Source organism: Trachemys scripta, chromosome 14 (assembly GCF_013100865.1).
Source record: "Trachemys scripta elegans isolate TJP31775 chromosome 14, CAS_Tse_1.0, whole genome shotgun sequence".
Taxonomy (NCBI): Eukaryota; Metazoa; Chordata; order Testudines; family Emydidae; genus Trachemys; species Trachemys scripta.
Genome location: NC_048311.1, coordinates 20,022,228 through 20,043,423, shown reverse-complemented (window position 1 = coordinate 20,043,423; position 21,196 = coordinate 20,022,228). Strand labels below are relative to the sequence as shown.

The 21,196-nt window shown below is 51.9% G+C and overlaps 1 protein-coding gene across 5 annotated transcripts in view; it reads left to right on the top strand.

Annotated features, from left to right (window-relative positions):
• Positions 1-21,196, top strand: part of ITGB4 (integrin subunit beta 4) — a 56,416-nt gene continuing 35,220 nt past the window's right edge. For 2 of the 5 annotated variants that reach the window (XM_034789894.1, XM_034789898.1), the window contains exons 1-9: positions 1-547; positions 13,446-13,540; positions 14,138-14,220; positions 15,523-15,624; positions 16,924-17,128; positions 17,623-17,719; positions 18,593-18,764; positions 19,493-19,756; positions 21,006-21,095. In XM_034789894.1, the coding sequence (XP_034645785.1) occupies positions 543-547; positions 13,446-13,540; positions 14,138-14,220; positions 15,523-15,624; positions 16,924-17,128; positions 17,623-17,719; positions 18,593-18,764; positions 19,493-19,756; positions 21,006-21,095 (1,113 nt within the window). In that variant the 5' untranslated portion in view covers positions 1-542. The other 3 variants (XM_034789897.1, XM_034789895.1, XM_034789896.1) reach the window with 3 other exon arrangements.

Below are 21,196 nucleotides of genomic sequence, written 5' to 3'. Positions count from 1 at the left end.
TGTGTGGATGGGGAGGAGGGAGAGAGTGCCTAGCTGCCCTCGCTGTTCTTGCCCATACAGGTGTGCATAAATTGAAGGAATGCCAGACTGAGTCACGGGAGCCTCCCCTCCCCGTCTACCTGAGCTGGAATAAAACTGTCCCTTTCTGGAAAAAGGATCCCACTACAGCTATCCTCACCTCACCCTCTCTCCTCCTCTCCTTACACCGCTGGTGAGAGAGACAGGCAGAGGGAGTAACTCCTAAGAGAAAGAGGAGGAAAAGAAGTCAATATTTGATCAGAGGGGACAGAGAGCCCTGCAAAGTTATGTCAAGTTCATGAGCTGCCTGCCTGCCCTGTGGATTTAAACTTGGCAACTGAATGGAAGAGAGAGAAAGGGGACCAAAGAAATAAAATAAACAGGCTAAGTGTGGAAGTCTGCTGGTGGCAGTGAAGCAGTGAAATTCCCCTTTTGCCTTCAGAAGAATTTCTTGGCTTGCTGTGTGGGTGACTGCTGTTTGAATTGTTGCAGAGGATTTGGACTTTGAATCAGACAAAGCACTAATGAGGTTTGTGGAATTAATGTATCTGTGTTCTTTAGTGTGGCACTTGCTTTAATTTTTTGCTATTGATTAATAAAGGGGAGCGGTTACATGAAGCACAGGGCTTCTCTCACAGGTAGGCACAGGACAGATTGAGGTGGATTGCTAATTGTATGTATCTTTTTGTTTTTTTTAAACTTTGTGTATTTTCATTCCTTTGTGCTGCTTGGAAATGGCACTAGTTGATCAGACAGGTTTGTTTTGCAGAGTTGTGCAGTTGTTTGGGGGGGAAGGGGATTACCTTGTTAAAATATGTAAAGTGCTGTCACACACACACACACACACACAACCATGTCTGAGTTGTGGATTAGCAAACGTTGTCCCAGGTTTCTAAGGTTTGCTCTTTTCATTCTGCCGCTTTCTAGCCAGGGAAAGATGAACTGTGCCAGGAGAGAGGGCATAGGGAACTTGTAACTAAGATGGCCCAAAGTGTTCAGATCTGTAGGTTGGGTTTAGTCCATTATAAACACAGGGGCCATTTTGCAAAATGTGGATCTGTGTCTAAAGTTTGGGGTTGAGCCAGTTAGAAAAGGGCCAACTATGAAATCCGGGTTCAGATTCAGGATTCAGGAGTTTGGTCTCTTCTGAAGTGCAGATAGAGCTCGGCTTTTTCTTGCGGGCAAATCTGGCGTAGAGTGTGCACAAGAGAAGGAATACAGGGATGGGGAGGGGTGGTGAGTGGGGGGGGGAGAAGGGAGTCAGAGTGTATGTGTTGGGGACAGGATAAGGGGAATAAAGTGTGTGGGGGAGATAAAAGGGTCAGTGGAGGGTTAGAGGACAGGAGGGGGGCATGTGTCGAGCAGTTGGAGGATAAGGGGCTGTGTGAGGAGGGGGGCAGGGAAAAGCGTGGGGATTTGTGGACGTGGGGCTATATCCAAATTCTGAATCTTGGTAACAGCACAGAAAGATTTGCAGTGCACTGCTGCAGATGCTCACCTCAGCAAAACCATCTCCTAGCTGCTGGGCCCCTTTGTGGGGAGGCGACTGGGAGGAGAGGGGCACTAGAGTGAATGTGGTTTCCAAGGGGCAGTCAGTACGCACTGGCCCAGTTGGACAGGGGCATTCCCCATGGTGTAACATTAGCACTGGAGGGAACAGGATACCACAGGGCATTGCTAATGAGCTATGGAGCATTTCACTGAGCAGTACGACTCCTGCCCAGCTCAGCAGGGATTAAAAGTTGTTCCCACCTACTGGATACTTGGTGGCCCTTAATGAGTTTGGTTTAATGAGCCGTGTCATGGACGCACCCCTATGTTTTGCACTAGACTGTAATCTGGAGGCAAGGGCTGGCTTGTGCAGCATGTTTGTACAGTGCCTAGCACGATGGGGCCCAGATCTTGGGAGTTCCTGCAGCAGGGGCCGAAATCACATTACTATAGATGGCAAAAGTTTGTGTCTCGCCCACTGGAGGGGTGTTTTGGGGGGAATCTCTCTCCTAACCTGCGAATTTTGGGGGTTAGCAACAGAGAGTTCTGGCTTCTCTGCCTTGTGGGGACTTTCCGCATGTAGCTGCGCAGGGGGGGCTGATAAGTCCACAATCACCCTGCAGCCCTACCGTTCAGGGAAGGGCTTAGTCCAGCCAAAGAGCAGCTTGCTGCTGGCCCACAGCCTGCAAGGGTTGGGGGTGGTCCCAGTGCTAGCATGGCTAGTCTGCCTTTATTATTAGTATGTATTGGTGCTGTGCCTGGGAGCCCCAGTCATTGTCTAGGACACATTGTGTTAAGTGCTGTACAAACACAGGACTAATTGTAAGTGTGATGTGCTGCATCTCTTTGAGTGGTCAAACATGAACTCCTTTTAGCGGGTTATACCTGGAGCCATGTGCCATTGGAAAGGGCATTTGGCTTTGGTTTGAAGGGATGTCTCTGGCCCTATCGTGTGTGTGTGTGTGTGTGTGTGTGTGTGTGTGTGAGAACATAAGAATAGTCTGACCCAGTATGGCCAATTGTGCATCTAGCCCAGTATCCTGTCTTCCAACAGTGGCCAGTGCCTGATACTTCAGAGGGCATGAACAGAACAGGGCAATTATTGAGTGATCCATTCCCTGTTGTCCAGTCCCAGGTTCAGGCAGTCAGAGGTTTAGGGATACCTGGAGCATGGAGTTGTGTCCATGACCATCTTGGCTAATAGCCATTGATGGACCTATCCTCCATGAACTTATCTAATTCTTTTTTGAACCCAGTTATAATTTTGGTATTCACAACATCCTCTGGCAATGAGTTCCACAGGTTGATTGTGCGTTGTGTGAAGAAATACTTCCTTATGTATGTTTTAAACCTGCTGCCTATTAATTTAATTGGATGACCTCTAGTGTTCGTGTTATATGAAGGGGTAACTAACACTTCCCCCTTCATCCACACCATTCATGATTTTTTTTTTTAAACCTCTATCATATCCCGCACTTCAGTCATCTCTTTTCTAAATTGAATAGTCCCAGTCTCTTTAATTTCTTATCATATGGAAGCTGTTCCGTACCACTGATCATTTTTGTTGCCCTTCTCTGTACTTTTCCCAATTCTAATGTATCTTTTTGGGGCTGGAGCAACCAGAACTGTACATAGTATTCAAGGTGTGGGCGTACCATGGATTTATATAGTGCATTATGATATTGTCCTAATTGTTCCTAACATTCTGTTCGCTTTTTGGACTGCCGCTGCACGCTGAGCGGAAGTTTTCAAAGGACTATCCACAATGACTCCAAGATCTTTTTTGAGTGGTAACAGCTATTTTAGACCCCTTCATTTTGTATGTATAGTTGACGTTCTATTTTCCAATGTGCATTCCTTTGCACTTATCAACATTGAATTTCATCTGCCATTTTGTTGACCAGTGACCCAGTTTTGTGAGCTCCCTCTGTAACTCTTGGCAGTCAACTTTGGACTTAACTATCTTGAGTAATTTCATATTGTATGCAGACTTTGCCACCTCACTGGTTACCCCCTTCCAGATCATTTATGAATATGTTGAACAGCACTGGTCCCAGTACAGATCCTCTGGGGCCCCCGCTGTTTACTTCTCTCCTCAGTGAAAACTGACCCTTTACTCCTACCCTCTGTTTCCTGTCTTTTAATCGGTTACTGATCCATGAGAGGACCTTCCCTCTTATCCCATGACAGCTTCCTTTGCTTAAGAGGCAAGTACACTATATCAACTGGATCACCCTTGTCCATGTGCTTGCTAACATCTTCAGAATGCTAAAATTGGTGAGGCGTAATTTCCTTTTACAAAAGACTCCTCCTCAACGTATTAAGTTCATCTATGTGTCTGACAATTCTGTTCTTCACTGTGATGGATAGATTGGGAAGTAATGAATAGATTTCATTTGCATTACCAAACAGCTCATGCTGTGCAGACTTTGCCTGGGTAGAATCTAGATTTGCCAATTTTAGTTGGACGTATTCCTGCAGGTTTCAATAATCTTTAAATAAAGATTAATCTTTAACTCCTGGAGACTCCAGGACAATCCTGGAGGGTTGGCAACCTTAGCAGAACCTCTATCGGGCATGTTCACAGAGTACTCCCCAGTGATTTAAATCCAGGTGGGTGTGCAAGGGATTAGAGGCGTGCAAGGAGCCTGCCGCTCCCACTTGAGGCTTGGACAGGAAATTCAGTTCGGACCCTGCTGCCAAACCATTCTGCAGGAGTGAGGCCATTTCAAGAGAGAAAAATTAAAGCTGCTGTGGAATGTTCTGGGATATTCAGGCTGAGGGGTCAGATTCTGCTGTCAGTGACCCGCGCCCCCCTTTTCCTTGTGAAGAGAGGCTTTCTCTCACCTCCCCAGCTGCCCGGGGATGGCCTTGGGGTTTCTAAGCACCGAGCTGCGTTCCCTCCTTGCCAGCCACTGCCTGCACCTGAGCAGACAGCGTGACGTCTGGCCCCAGGGAGGGGCAGCTCTGTGAGGCTGGGTAGAATAATGCACTAAGTACTGGACCAGGAACAGGCGGTTCTGATGCCGGGGTCGTGATAATGCTGAGATGTCAGCTTGCTCCAGGGGCAGGAGAGGCTGTGGGGCTGTGCAAAAGAACCAAACTTTCCTGGGAAAGGCCCTTTCCAATTAAGGACTTACTGTGCCCATGAGGGGGGGGGGGGGGGGGGGGAATGACTCAATTTGCACGTACGGATATCAGGGCGTCCCAGCAGGAGCACTTTGAACATCCGCCATAAAGCGCTTCAAAGGGCAGTTGAACACATCACTTTAAAGGGTCAGATTATCCGTCCCTTCCTCAGGGAAAACTGAAATTGGGGGAGATTCGCCTAGGGGAGCAGGGAGATTCGCTCCGATTTGGACAGGCTGAGCAGGAGACAGCATTGACGTTCGCTATTCAGAGAGGGAAGGGTGGTCGAGTGCTGGAGGCACTGGGCTTGGGCATGTGTGAGATCTGCGCTCATTTCCTAGTTCTGCCACAGGCTCCCTGTATGACCCAGGACAAGTCTGTGCATCTCTCCAGGCTTTGAATTCCCGTCTATAAAGCGGGGCTGGTGTTTCCTTCCTCTGTCTCGTCTGTTTGGATTGTCAGCCCTTCGGGGCAGGGCCTGTCTCTCACCGCGTGTCTGTGGAGCACCCAGCCCAATGCGTCCTGTTAGCAGATCTTACCACCCTTGCCGCAACTATCACACTTTAGTGCTTCTGTAGCAGCGCAAAAGAACCATGCGCTTTGCACCCAAGCTGCTGTTGCCTCCAGCTCCTGGCTGGAGACGGTGATCCGGGAGGGCTCAGGGTTAGGAAGAGGGATATTTCTTACTACTGCCTGTCAAACCTCAGAAATAGGGGGCAGTATTCCGGCAAGCGGCTCCTCATCGGTGGCGGGGGCTGAGATGCTGTAGGAGATGCTGCTGGGGGTGAGGGGTGGGCTGCTGTGAGGCCGTGTGATTTCCCCCCACCCGGAGTGCTTTGGGAAGGGGAGCGGGAGCCGGTTACTTGGGAGGAGAGACTGAGGAAATTCCTATTGTCCAGCAGCACAACATGGCCGTCATAGACCGAGACAGGGCCTGAGGGGAAACCTGAGCACACTGAGTCGTTTCATATCTCATGGGTGTGGAGCACAACAAAAGGCTGCTGTGTCCCAAGCGCTCTGCAGTTCTAGCCCCGCTGGGGGAAGTGCTCAGCTCACAGCAGAACATGCTTCTAACAGCTGGACCCTTCTCTCCTGGCTCCAAAGGTTCCCCCCAATGCATGGGGCTGCCTCTGTGCAGACTATGAATTCTTGATCTTTCCCACTCAGTTTTTCCTCTTCCCTTTTGTCCATGTTCCCTTGGCTCCCATCAGGTTCCATCTCAGTCTAGAAACAGCTGTCGTCTCTGCCAGTTTAGGATGGCAGAGCGGCCCAAGCAGGTGGAGTCCTCCTCTCAATGGCCGGCCCTTGGCGTGTCCCCTGAATGTTACCGCAGCTGAGAACCTGGCACCTGTGTCGTTGTATCTGTCCTGGGTGAGCCTACCAAGTGCCTCCGCCTGGCTGGACCAAGCTCAGCTGGATGGAATCTTGCCCTCCCTGGCAATATTGTCTGGCCCCAGCTGTTCAACTCCAGAAGCTCCAAGGTGCCTGGGCTTAAGACTTCGCCTCACACCTGGGCTCTGCCCAAAGCTCCTGGCCAAGGGGAAGCTTGGAAAAGTGACAAACTGCAGCAGAATCCTGGCTCTCCAAACCCCTTCTCCAACGTCTCTCCTTACTCCGGTGCTTCCCGATGAGTCAAACGTCTTTGCCCTGGCTCAGGCTGTTCAGATAATCAGGAACCCACTGCCAAACTTACCAGAGTTTGCACTTGGAGTTTTATATCTGAAATCCAATTGGATCAAAATCCTGGTTGCATAGAAACCGCTGGGAGCTTTTTCCCACTGCCTTCAGTGGGGTCAGAATTTCACACATGGACTCCTGCTGACCCATTATCTTCTACCGCTCACTGCCTTAGGGTGCTGTCTGCTGACAGATGGACGGACAGATAAACAGGCATCTATAACCTTGCTCATCACCATGTGGCTTCCACATTCTGTTATATTGGTGGTCCCTTTCTAAAGCAGATGCAGTGGCAACGTACTGAACTATATTCATGTGGGGTGGGGGGAAGGTAGAGGAGGAAAGCACCAGGGTTTCTGGGGTCATGACCCTGGTCAGATAAATTGTAATTTGTGTCTTTAGGAATTTACACTTTGGTAGATTCTGCTTTTTGATTTAGAGGATTGCATTAGTGCAACTGCTACAGGCAGCAGAGATCCAGCTACTACGGTATACCTACTGCTAAGAGACAGGAAACAGTAGGATTAAATGGTCCGTGTTCATCAACGTTCCCTACGAGGTCTAATGTTTAATCCATTTATTAATTATCTGGAAAGGAGGGTGAGCAGTGAGATGGTAAAACTCTGCAGGTGTCACAAAGCTAGCTTTGTTAGTCATGGCCAGAGAAAACTGGCAGGAACTTCACAAGAGGGACCTCCCTCAGCTAGGAGAACGGACAAAGTGCTGGCAAATGAAGTTCATTGTTAAATGCAAAGTAATGCACCTTGAAGGGAAACATTTAAACTACTCCACCACCTTACAGGGTTCTAAATTAACTGTCAACCAAAGAAAGGGACCTGGGCGGAGTAGGTCAGAAGGTATAGACAGCTCAGTGAAGATCTCCCTCAATGTACAGCTGCACTCTAAAAGGCAAACAAAATGTTAGTGTGTAGAAGATCTGAAATACTATGTGCAGTACTCATCCCCCCCATCTCAAAAAGGATATGGGAGAACTGGAGGTGGTTCAGAAAAGGGTGATAGGAATGATCCCAGGCTTGGGAAAACTCTCCTCTGACTAGAAATGGAAAAGCCTGGGATTGTTACTTTAGAAAGAAGATGAAGAAGAGGAGACATGATGACCGTGTATGAAATAATGAATGGTTTAGAGACGGTAGGTCAGGAGTTTAGTTCTCCCTGTCTTATATCACAAGAACTAGTGGCATTCAATGACATTTAAAAGTGACAAATTCAAAACCAATAAAACAAATGCTTTTTCACACAACATACAAACGAAGTGTGGAATTTGTTGTCACAGGATGTTGTTGAAGCCAAAAAATTAGCGCTATTCAAAGAGGGGCTGGACATTATAGGGATAAGAATATCCAGAGTTTATAGTTAATGCTAATAAATCCTGCAAGGGATATTAAACCTCGTGCACCAGGGTTTAAACCAATCTCTATTTGGGATTAGCATGAAACCTAACATGGGGGACAGATTATCCCATATCTGCCTAATGCGAGGTTTCTTGCACCTTCCTCTGAAGCATCGAATGCTGGCCACTGTCAGAGACTGGATGCTGGACTAGATGAACTTCAGGTTTGATCCAGTCTAGCAATTCTTACGGTACTTATTGAGATATGATGCCTTCCAAGGACATCGATCTTCAAGCACCTCTGGCTCTTGTGTACGTATTAATACGTCATTGGACTAGGCCTCTATTCATGATGCACTTCATGTTTGTTGGGAGGAGGAGCTCCCCTTTCCAGCCAGGGCTGCACACATGGACCTTTCTTCCATTAAAACTGTCCTGGAACCCAGATGCAGCATCCTGTCGGGTTTACGCCTAACCCATCTCGCCAGCTGGTACAGCCATATTGGTTCAGTAAAGGTACAAGGAGCAGATTCTGGCCAAGACTAAGGTGGCTCAAGTGAGGCACCCACCTACTTTTAAAAGGATTTGCAGAGGGCGGCTGCTCCTTTCTTGCCTATTTAAGCTGTAACTTCCTCAGGGCAGGGACTATGTCTTATAGTGTGTATGTGCAGCACCTAGTACAAACAAGCCCTGATTGTGGTTGGGAATTTCTACTGCTACAGTAATACAACTTGTATATGGCATTCATATTCCCATTTTACAGCTGGAGAAATTGAAGCATAGAGATAATTAATACCCATCTCTTATCTAATGCTTTTCATCAGTAGCTCTCAAAGCACTTCACAAAGGAGGTCAGTGTCATTATTCCCCTTTTACAAGTGGGGAAACTGGGACACAGAGGCAAAATGACTTGCTCAGGGTCACCCAGCAGGCTAATAGCAAAGTTGGGAATAGAACCCAGGTCTACCTGAGTCGCAGTCCAGTACTCTATCTACACAGCTCTTCTTGAAGTGACTTGCCCAAACTTGCAATGCGAGTTAATGGCATAGTCAGGATTAAGATCCCAGGTCTCTGGGCTCCCAGTCTGGTGCCCTGCCTGCTACACCCTCTTGCGTCCCCGGTGCTAGAACTGGCCAGAGCTGCTGCTTTCGTAAGCTGCACCTTTAGAAAAGGGAGAAACCAAAAGCGTAACAGACCACGCGTCTGCTAATGAGTGCCGGGAGATTAAACTCTAACAAATCTTTCCCACTGAAAAATTTTCACTTCCTCGCAGGGGTTTGGAGCCGTTTTCACTGGCTAAGAGGAAATGTGAGACAAAAGGAGAATTCAAAACAGTCCAGGGTTGTTAAGACACAGTCATCTCCTGCCTTTAACTCCTGCTCTCCCTCTCCGTGCGCTGGGTAGTTCATCGGGGTTCTGAAATGGTCTGACCTGTTGTTGGGCAGCTATGATCCTTCTTGGTGGGCCTGGGGTATGTTTGGGTTGTTTCCCCCAGGGCAGGGCTGGCTCTAGGTTTTTTGCCCAAGCAAAAAAAAACCCCAAACCTCCGGGAGCACAAGTGCCAAAGCCCCCCCCCCCCCCCCCCCCCCCCCCCCCCCCCCCCCCCCCCCCCCCCCCCCCCGCCCCCCCCCCCCCCCCCCCCCCCCCCCCCCCCCCCCCCCCCCCCCGCCGCGCCGCCCCCCCCCCCCCCCCCCNAGCCCCCCCCCCCCCCCCAAAAAAAAACGCGGAATGCCGCACCAGAAATTGTTGCCCCAAGCACGTGCTTGGCTTGCTGGTGCCTAGAGCTGGCTCTGCCCCAGGGTGTCCCCACGTTGATTTGACCGGGCAGGGCTGAGCACTGAACCTACTCTGCAACGTCTAGGATAGCTAGGTGAGAAGCGCTAGCAGGAAAAGTGGGGGCTACAGCACTCCTTATTATGTGTATGACAGTAGTGCCTGGAGACCCCATTTGAGTCAGAGACCCATTGTGCTAGGTGCAATACAAAAACCTCGTAGGAGACCACAGCCCATGCCCTGAAGAGCGCACTGTCTAATGGGGTTCCTACAGACACACACAAGCCATGCTGGGAATTACTGTCCACGTTCCCTGGTCTGTTGCATGGCAACATCGCTGTTAAAATGGGACTGGATTTTATTGTCTTTTATCTAACCGCTCACCATGACTTGATGGCAGCCTGTGTGCCCAAGGCACTGAATAGCACATGGTGACTCAAACTCTCCCCTAATGGTTCTTTCCTGTCTTTCCTCTAAACAATCGAAGTACCCACCCTCCTCTGGAGTTCTATATATATCTGTGAGCTTGGCATGCCAACGCTGGTGCCGGTGTGACATAGCGGGCATCACATGCAGGGTCTTCACAATGGCCATGGGCTCTTTAGATGTGTTGTGGAGTGGGTTTTGCTGAGTGTTGGTAGTGGCAGTGGCTTGGGAAGAGGGCCCATCCTTTGGGTCTCAATTGTGGATGGTGTTTCAAGGCATTTCTATAGCACTCGTTGCTGGAGAGTCTGAGCAACTGGTGTTTCCCTGCCTCTCGTTACAATCCTGTCATCAGGACTGGGGGTCAGGAGGGCAGGAGGCAGCTCATGGGAAAGGGAGACTTTCCCCAGTTCAGAACCATTCCCACTCAGTAGTAATTGGAAACTGTTACCATCTGGTGCCAAATGAGATGGTCGTCTCAGTGCAGTGCCTAATGGCACCTGGCATTAATTGGAGCTTTGCTGGCAGTGAGAGCAGAAGCACCAAAGTCTGAACGGGGGCAGAGGTTGAAATATCCTTGGACTCCTTAGAGATGGGTGCCTGCAGGTCGGGGTGAAATGCACTGCCAGGGAGTCAGGGCAGGAAGCCACAGCTGTGAGTAACCAGAGGACGTCGATCTCCCCGGCTGTCAACCTAGCATCTTCCACCAGCTCTAAATTCACTTTAAACTACAGCCAACATGATGATAAACCAGTGGGACTGAATGCTTAAGCTACAGCAACAAAGTACATGAACCAAGTACATCTTGTCATGTTATCCAGGCGCTCTAATGAAGAGCGCAGTATAACATCAAGAGGGAGAGGCCAGTGCTTGCACGCGGAGGCCCTGATCCGGCACACTGATGCACATGCTCAGCGTTATACACTGTGAACAGCAGGGCCGGCTCTAGCTTTTTTGCTGCCCCAAGCAGCAATAAAAAGCCCCGCCCCCCCCAGCCCCCCCGCCGAGCGCTGCGCTGCCCCCCCCCCAGCCGAGCGCCACCGGAACCCCCCCAGAGCGCCACCTCCCCTCGGAGCGCCGCGCAACTGGAGCCCGCCCGCCCAGCGCCGCGCCGCCGGAGCGCCCCCCCCCCCCCGCGGAATGCCGCGCCGCGCTCCCCCCACCACCCCTTATCAGGTGCCGCCCCAAGCATGTGCTTGGGTGCCTGGAGCTGGCCCTGGTGAACAGTTCCGTTGGCTTGGCTTCAATGGAGCAACTCACTACAGAACTATAGAGAGGTAGGGCGGGAAGGGACCTGGAGGTAAGTCTTTGCAGGATCTACGCCTGGCCCAAAGCCCATAAAGTCAATGGGAGTCTTTCTGCTGATTACAGACTGGTTTTATTTGAGGCCCTTACCAGCTAGTTCACAAAGCCCAGTTCTTCTGAATGGTTTCCCAGTGGGAACTGGTGAGCTGCTGCTGTATGTGATAATCCAAGACGCGTCATTCCCACCTTCCTGAAAGATTCCTGCTTTAAAGGGTTTTACAGCCTCTTGGATATTTTAACATCATGCTCAGGAGCATGGATTACCCTGAGATGGAGAACCAAATCAACTAGCCCCAGGCAATCTTTGTTGTGCGAGTCAACCTTGCACAGTGCCTGCATCCTCTAGCTCAGGGGTCGGCAACCTTTCAGAAGTGGTGTGCCCAGTCTTCATTTAGTCACTCTAATTTAAGGTTTCGTGCACCAGTAATATATTTTAACATTTTTAGAAGATCTTTCTATAAGTCTATAAAACTAAACTATCGTTGTATGTAAAGTAAATAAGATTTTTAAAACGTTTAAGACACTTCATTTAAAATTAAATTAAAATGCAGAGCCCCCCAGACCGCTGGCCAGGGCCCGGGCAGTGTGAGTGCCACTGAAAATCGGCTCGTGTGCCGCCTTCGGCACGCGTGCCATAGGTTGCCTACCCCTGCTCTAGCTCGAGATGCTTTAGTACCTTACACTAGACTTCGGCCTTGACGTTTTTAATTTTACTGCCTACATGTAACAATACAGAGAATCACAGTCCTCCTGGCAGAGGAGGTGTCTATAATAGAAAACAACTACAACCACAAACTCCTAAATGAGCTTCTGCAAAGCTCTAGTTTTGTCTCCTTTCCTTCCCTGGGGGCTCCACACCCCATCTGGAGCGCTATGCAGTAGCCAGAGACATCTAGTGGCTGAATAAAATATTGCAAGTTCATGCATGGCCACAGGAAACAGGATTTAACAAGTCAAGGTTTTGCTACGAGTTTGACTTCAGTGAGGCTGCAGCTTTGGAACAGACAGAGGGTGTAAGTTGCTCTTCACTGGCTCTCAAGGATGCAAATTGGTTCAATAGCCTGTCACGGGGCCAAACATCTGGGTTCACTGTGGAAGTCTGGCACTTGCCAGGGTGGTTGGTGCCATTCTGGAAATTCTTAGTACAATAGAAAATAGCCAAAAGGAGGAATTCGGTATCTTGTTTTTCCTTCTCCATCTTTCGTTAGACCACTGAGCCCTGATCCCAGGAAAAGAAGGTATTTGCTCTGGCTGTGAGTCATGCAGGCTGACTGGCACTGGGCTCTGATTAGCCATGGCCTACCCTATTGTTGGTCCCCAGGCTACAGAGGGATGGTGGAGACAGTCAGTGCTAGTGGCTTCTCCTCCTTAGTTGGGGCTGGAAGGCAGAGAACTATAAGTGTTTGTAGCTCTGCTGAGAAGGGGGCGAAAGAACCAGCGGTTACTGGAGCCTTTAAAACACCTAGCGACTCCTGAGAAAGGAGGATCTCGGTGAAGGGAGGAGTGGGCAGCTAAGAGAGGAGAAGGGAGATTGCTTGGGTCTGCTCCTGAGCAGAGACTGAGAATAGCTCTGCCAGAGCCAGGCAAGCCTTGTGCATGCCTCCCCATGCAGCTCTGCCAGTGCACTTGGATCCCAAGCCCACAGCCCCCATCTGTTTGTCCTGCCACTCTGCTGATGTACCTCACACCACACGTGCAGCACCCCCTGATATTACAGGGCTGGGCATTTTCCTAGTCACAGACTGCTGACCAGATCTCACTGCTGCTAGGCATCGTTCTCGGGCCCCTTCTGGGCCCCAGTCCCAGAGCACAGCGTGTTCTTGGATATGAGCGAGCCTGCCAGGGAAAGGTGACCCAATAAAATCTGTGCTGAACAGGGCAGTGGCTGCTGCCAGCATGAGGGCACTACACACAGGGATGGGTTGGGATATTCAACCCCTTTGCACAGATCACTGGCGCTTTAAAGCTGAAACACCTGTTTGGGAAACTAAAGACCCTGCTTCATTCTCCTGTCCTCCAGTATCCTATGGGTTAATTCCAGTATAAAATCCCCCCCCACACACACACACACACCTGTCTGTGGGGTGGGGGAGTGTTCCTCCTTGTGGGGGCTCTGCCAATCACCCCATGCTGCGAACCTGTCTGGAGGTAGTGCAACCCCACGGCTGCTCGGCTGTGATTGCTCGTGTGTTGGATGCATTGCATGGGTTATCCCCAATATAAAACTCCACACACACCCCAGGGGAGGTTGTAACATTGTTGGCTGGTGCATTTCCAGGAGGAAGAGGATGGATGTGCTGCTCCAAAGGACATGGGCCGGGCTGCTCCTGTTGGTCATGGTCTGTGACGTATGCCTGTGCCAAAAAAACAGAAGTAAGTTCAGCTCTTCTGTGTCTCTCTCCTATTTGGTTACACTTCTGAAGTCCTTGGCCCTGGGAGGTCTGGGGCACGGGCCTCTCCAGCTGCCTTCTCCTGGCCTGGTAAGCCAGCCGCCTTGTATCTACTCCTATTCCAATCAATCCTGAAATGCAGAGCTTGTGGGTAGCACCCAGGTGTCCTGTCTGCTAGGCCCTGGCGCTATCCAAGACAATAGTTCTCCTAGTTCTTTTGTGTGCACTTGCTCCATAGCTCGCTTCCGTTGTTCTCTGACCTACTCAGGGCCGCCCAGAGGGAGGGGCAAGTGAGGCAATTTGCCCCAGACCCCCACGAGAATATAGTATTCTAAAGTATTGCAACTTTTTTTTATGGAAGGGGCCCCCGAAATTGCTTTGCCCCAGGCCCCCTGAATCCTCTGGGCGGCCTTGGACGTACACGCTGTCTCTGGTTTTGAGCCAGCTCCCACTAAGTCTGCGATAAAACTCCTATTGACTAGGAGCAGGCCCAGCCCCTCTGTTCGTGGCTCGCCCCCTCTTGCTTTCCACGGTCGGGCTGGCTTCTTCCGCTCTTGATGCGTTCGCTCTTGCCTTCTAGTTAATCGCTGCGTGGCCTCCAGAGCAAGCAGCTGCACAGAGTGTATCCGAGTAAGCAAGGACTGCTCCTACTGCACGGACGAGGTGAGTCCCTCCCCTCCTAGGACCTTGTCACGCACAGTGTGATCACGTGGCCTTTCACCAGAGAGAGGCCCCCCATCAGCATTCAAGAGAGGGAACCTGTGTCTAGATCCAGCTTTGACGATTGAGCCCTCTCCTTCTAATAGGATGGATCCCGACTTTGGCAACGTGGCTCCAGGCTGTCTCTGTCTGTCACTCAGACAGTTTGGGGGTATTCCAAGGTTTTGGCTCAGGCCCATGTATCTTTTGACCTGCCGCCGCCTCAGTGCAGCCCTCTGCTCAGATTGCCGGAGAGCTGTATAAGAGGCTCCTTTAGATTCTGCTTCCTCAAGAAATGGGTCCAAAGGGAAATGGACCTGGCGGCAGTATAACCCAGGGAGGGGGTCAGTTTGTGGTGGGCTCAGAGCAGGGATCTCTGGCTGCTCAGGGATAGTCACCAACCCCCAACTCTGGAATGAGAGCGAGGGATGGGCATTTGGGTCCTGTGAGAGGAGGGGTTGGGCCGTGACCAGACAAAACAATTGCCCCACTGCCTTCTGGTCCCCCGGCTCTCCAGTCCAATGGCACAAGTTACCACGGTGCAGATCTGCCCAGACGTGAGCTGGATAGCCCAGTGGCAAGAGAGCAAAAGCATTTCTTGCAGAGCTGCCTTGGCAGGTAGCAGGACCCCGGCCCCAGCAAGGTGGGGCGGAGGGGGGCGCACAGAGTAGACCACACGAGAGGTGCTGGCTCTGTGTGTGGGAGAGAAAGGAAGGTGGGGGCAGAGAGAGGAGGGACTCAAGTGAACCAAGAATGCAGGAAATGAGGACAGGTGAGGAACTTATAAGAGGGCTTTGTTGTAATTTCAGATAAGCCTGATCCTTGGCTCAGTAGAGGGGGAGAGGGAGCAAAGAGGCAATGGGATGTAAAACACAGGCGGGTGAAGCACAGAGACCGCTAGCATAGACCACAATGTGGGAGAGGTGGAAGAATGAACAGGTGGGGGACTCCCTCTTTTCTAGCTAAGATGACGTTTCAGTATCTGTTTTATGCTCTCCAGGGGGGTCAGTGTTTGCAGGGAGAGAGGGCTGACTGGCTGAACATCCTGGTCTTCATGAACGGGACGGGAGCTGGGGCCTGCGACAGAGAGGTGTCCGAGGGGCAGTCTCATGAAACTGAAACGCCTGCCCAGGCAAGCCTTTTCCACTCTTGCCCGCTCCCAGAGTAAAGGAGGAGGGGTCGGCTGCCTGACACCCGAAATGCTTCCCATCCGCATGGTGCTCTATTTATTTCCTAACTCTGGTTTTCCCTCTCCTGTGGTCACAGACCTTCAAAGAATCCCGATGTGACCTGAGAGAGAACCTGGTGAGCTATGGCTGCAGCGGGGCCAGCATTGTGTACGTGAGAGGAGAGATGCTGGTGCAGCAGGTGAGCAAAGAGCACCTGAACCCTGGAGATAATCCACCAATGTTCTGCTTCTCATTTCCTTGACGAGCCTTTCGCTTGATTGCCTTCGGACAGCTCTTCAAGGGGCATCAGCGTGTCCCGAACCTCACCTTCTAGTTGTTACAATCTGCTGAGAGAACCCCCTCCAGATTCCTAAATACTTCTTTGCAATTCCACACGGCTAGGCGAATATAAATCCCAGCAGCTATTGTTTACATAAGGCCTACTCAAAAACAGGCTACGCCCTTTGCTAGCTGATTAACATACCCCATTCTCAAAGCCCTCCTGGTGAAACGGATGCATGAACAAAAAGAGCCGCGCGTGTCCAGCTCTGTTAGAAATGCAGGAGCGGGTGATGCAGCTCGACGGGCTAACTCTGGCGTGGGTAATGGGATAACACAACCTTTCACCTCTAGGGTGCCAGTCGGAATTTAGCCAAGGTTGACCGCTGAGTGGGTCAGGACATGGGGGAGGGGCAGGGAAATGTTGGGAAAATGTCCTGGTTCTTTTTCCGCCCTATTGGAAACAATGATGTCAACATTTGACCCCTGTGGCCCAGCTCCAGTTGACAGCTATTGATTGGAAGCCCTGATGCCTGTTTGGCAGCCTACCCAAAATGAGTTTGGGATCACAGCACAGTTCCTTGTGGAAAGGGGTACCGGCCACACCCACTCCACCACAAAGGGCACCAAGGCCTCGTCGGCATGGAGAATTTGGGGCAACCTCTCCCTTCTGTTACTCTCATACAGTGTAGCTCCTTCAGCCCTAATGTAGACCAGCTGCTGGCACCCTAGCATGGTCCTCTCACCCTGCCCAATCAACGTAGCCTCTCTGGGGCTTCCCCTTGCCAACGCTGGTGCAGCTGGAGTGGGGTGGGCAATGGAAGGACCATCCTTCGTGCTGACAGGGCAGCAGAATAAATTATTCTCAAAGCTCCCAGTCCTCAGGTAGGTTAGACACATCCAGGCACAGTCAGCGAGGGCCTGTCCTTAGAAATCACACGGATAAGAAGCAATCCCACCTCAGTTAGCACAAAAATAAACAGACATCTCCAGCTGGGGGGTTAACCCAGACTCACCTGGGTGCAGGGGTTTCCCACTGGCGTCAGTCCCGCCATGTGTCCCCAGTAGCCCTTCCCCTGAGCACATGCAAGGGGAAGGAGAATGAAAGTTAACCCCTTGTTCCCCACACACCAGCTATTACCCCTGCTTCCCATCGCAAGCACCAGGGTGAATCTCCTCTGCTGCTCCGCTAACTGTTTCCTGTTCTCTCCTCTGGCAGAATTTTAGCATCGACACGTCTCTGAAGAAAACCCAGGTGTCCCCACAGCGGATGTCCATGCGGCTGAGAGCTGGGGAGGAGGCCAGCTTCAACATAGACGTCTTCCAGCCCCTCGAGAGCCCTGTGGATCTCTACATCCTTATGGACTTCTCCTACTCCATGTCTGACGACTTGAACAACCTCAAAGAGATGGGCCAGAAGCTAGGTGAGGCTGGAGCAAGGCATGCTAGGGGGGGAAGAGAAGCCAAGTCCCCCTACTGGCAGCATGGGCAGAGAATCTCTATCCAGGGCAGGGAAGAGTAACACAACTGGCAGAGGGGCTGTGTGCATCTGGCCACCAGGTGTTTGTCGTTGGCCCTCGGTGCTTAGTGACTCACCTGGCTCTTTCTGGCCTGGGGTCCCTCTCCCCACCTGGAGTGTTCCTTCTGGCCCTCGCTGCACTACAGGGCCCAGCATGAGTCCTCTTTTCTAGTCTTGTACTAAGAAAAGCTGAGAGCTGGTGTCTTCTGTGTGGTGCCCAATGACCCAGATGCTCTGTTCTCCTCATCCCATAAGTCCTTGCACTAGTGAGGAGCCTTACCTGAGGCGTGGCATTCAGAACAGTTCCATGTGAAGGTGATGGGAAAAGGGCTCTGGTCTCAGCTGCGACCCTGCCAGTGCATCCCAGCTCACTGCTCTCTCTCCCTCCCTCCCTGCCAGCGGGATTCCTGCAAGACCTTACCTCCAATTACACCATCGGATTTGGAAAGTTTGTGGACAAAGTCTCGGCTCCACAAACAGACATGAGACCTGAGAAGTAAGTGAAGCTGAGAGGCCCCAGTGGACAGGCTTCGATGAGATTGGTCAGGGAACGCTAATCTGTCTCCTCATTGGCTCCCCCGCTCCGCAGTCTCCAGTGCTCAACCCCCCCATCCTGGTTTCTTCTCTTTAATAACTGCAAACCTCTCCTTTCCTGCCTTCCTGCCCTCCACGCCAGTGTCTCCCAAACACCACGGCTAATGCCATCTGCTGCCTGTCCTGCCACAAGCCCACATCGGCTCCATTCCTTGGTTCCCATCCTTGGCTTCCTCTTTCCTACAACAATAAATTCAAGCTGCACATTCTCTTATAGAGTTTAAGGCCAGAAGGGAACAGATGATCTAGTCTGGCCTTCTGTACATCACTAAACGCCATCCAGTCACTTCCATGCTAAGCCAACAACCAGAATTAGACCAAAGTATTACCACCCTCAGGAGACTAGATGACTGGGTGCCTTCAGAGCCCTAAGTGATCTTGCTCCCATTCACGTCTCTGCTCTCACTGCCAGTGCTCCTCCCAGTCATCTCACCTCACTTCTTCTCATGTCACTTTTTGGACCTCTCAGCTTCATGCCTTTGTGCTGCCCTGCCAACTGGAAAAGGGACTCTTCGTTCTGGGACCACCTTTCTCTCCTGCTTCTAATCTTTCTTTCTGCACCAATTCCTCCAGGGATCTCCTCTATCTTCTCACCAGTGATCCTCATGCAGGGCCCTTCCTTGCACACTCTCTTGTCCCATGCCTTGCCATGGGTTGCAGGGGCAGTACCTTGCTCTGTGCCAGACACGTTTATGGCACCATATGTGGTAATCCCTTGATGACTCCAGTAGCCAAGCCCCATTTGAAAGCTCTTGCTTTCCCTATTCTCCATCAGGCTACGAGAGCCCTGGAGGGACGCCGACTCGCCCTTCTCCTTCAAGAACGTCATCCGCCTGACCAGCAACATCCATCATTTCAGCCAGGAGCTGATGAAAGAGCGCATTTCCGGCAACCTGGACGCCCCGGAGGGGGGCTTTGATGCCATCCTGCAGACGGCTGTTTGCAAGGTGAGCGTGGAGGGGGCTAGCTCCTTTAGATGGTTTGTGTGTTGTTTGGGAGAGAGATAGCAGATGGGATAGGTGACTAGCAATGTGGCTAACCCGAGCCCAGAACTCAGGGCCATACCTGGTGGGAGCTACTGCTTTCCCAGGATGGCCAGTCCACTGCATCTGCTGCTGTTGCTGAGACAGCAGCTTGTCTCATCTTCCTAGAGTAAACCCCACTGAGAAGGTGCCTCCAGTCTGCGGTGCTCCCCTTGGGTCCCCTCACCCTCTGAGCTGTTCCCTTGTTCCTAGGGTTGTGTGGATCTGCTCCCCAGAGGCCAGCATGTCGTGGCAGCAGGTTTTCTGGCTGGGGAAACGGATATTTCCCTTATCAGCAGGCTAGCGAAACAGCCTGCTTCTCCGCTGCAGCTGGACCTACCTGGACCACCCCAGAGGCTCGGTGGGAGATGTGCACTGGGGGAGCAGAGAAGGGGGTTAACCCTTTCATCTCTGCCGTTTTTGAATTCCCTGGGCTGTGTGGCAGTTGGACGTGTGCACTAGCGGCGAAGGCGGGGATTATGAACAGAGTCAGGTACCCAGAGACCCCTAGACTTTCAGTGAGGAGTCGGGTGCCATGCTCTGAAAAGCCTTGCCTGCCACCGCTAGTGCGCTCGCTGGAGACTAGCCCTGTGCATTGTGTTTGATGGGCAAGTGAATGAAATGCCCCTCACCCTCCTTCCCTCTGGCCCTAGGAGAAAATCGGCTGGCGGACCGACAGCACTCACCTGCTGGTGTTCTCCACTGAGTCCGCCTTCCACTATGAAGCTGACGGCACCAACGTCCTGTCAGGGATCCTGCCAAGGAATGATGAGCAGTGTCACCTGAACCGAGCGGGCACCTACACCTACGACACCAAGCAGGACTACCCCTCTGTGCCCACCCTGGTGCGCCTGCTGGGCCAGCACAACATCATCCCGATCTTCGCCGTCACCAACCACTCCTACAGCTATTACGAGGTGAAAGGGGTGGGTGGGCAGACGGCTGGGTGGGAGGTGCAGGCAGTTAAGGCAATGGTCATGGGTAGGATTTGCCAACTTTCTACTCGCACAAAACCGAACACCCTTGCCTTGCCCCGCCCCTCCTCCGAGATGCCACCCATGCCACTCCCCTTCTCCGAGCCCCCCCCCTCACTCCATCCCCCCTCCCTCTGTTGCTCGCTCTCCCCACCCACACTCACTCGCTCATTTTCACTGGGCTGGCTCTGGGGGCTGGGGTGTGGGAGGGGGTGAGGGCTCCAGGTGGTGGTGTGGGCTCCAGGGTGGGGCCAGAAATGAGAAGTTCAGAGTGCGGGAGGGGGCTCCAGATTGAGGCAGTGGGTTGGGATGCAAGGGGGGCTCCGGCTGGGGGTGCAGGCTCTGATGTGAGGCTGGAGATGAGGTATTTTGGATGCAGGAGGGGGATAAGGGCTGGGGCTGAGGGGTTTGGAGGGCGGGAGGGGGATCAGGACTGGGGCAAGGGGTTGGGGCTTGGGGGAGGGAGTGAGAGCTCCGGCTGGGGGTGGGGACACTGGGGTGGGGCTGGGGATGAGGGGTTTGAGGTGCAGGAGGGTGCTCCGAGCTGGGATCGAGGAGTTCGGATGGCGGGTGGTGGTGTGGGGCCCAGGCGCTGCAATGGAAAGTACCAGAGAAAAGCCTACACTAAAGTGGGGAAGGGATGGGGTGCAGAAAGGAAGAGGTCCTTCTCGCTTCTGGGCATTGATTAGGCCACCCTCCAAATTCACCTCCCTCTGGACTGAGTGGGCTTGTCCCATTGGGTTTGTCATGCTGATGAATGCGGGTGGAGTGGGCGGGAATTCAGAACTACAAGATCCCACGTGCCACCTGTCCTGTGCATAGAAAAATGATGTTTTGAAGATGCCCCCAACCATTCCCCACTGTGCTGCTTCACCGTCGTTGTGTTTGGAGTGATGCTCGCTCTGAATCTGGAGGTGAAATGGGGGAAGCCGCTGCTTTTTATTAAGAAGTGACTTAAACTACCTGAGCAAGATGGGGCCAGGGATGTCTCACTTTAGGCAGGCTTCAGAGAAACGCCATGCACCAGCTGTCAGCTCCAGCACAAACTCCCATTGGCTGTTCGTAGCCTGAAGGAGGAGCTCTGCTACCTTTGCTGCTGGTTTATGGCAATGAACCCTTGCAGGGGTGTCTCCGGAACCCCAATATTCCTGCGAGGGTTTGTGGCTTAGCTTCCTCTCCCTTTGTTTTTCAGAAGCTGCACAAGTATTTCCCCATCTCGGAAATCGGGTTGCTGCAGGAAGACTCCTCCAATATCGTGGAGCTGATTCGCATGGCTTTCGAGGTAAGAGATGACCTCTGGGGTGTTGGTCTAGCTCCCAAAATCAAGCCACTGGGCAGCTGGGTAGGGGGAGCATTCTGCCAGGGAAAGAGCAGTGGGGCAGG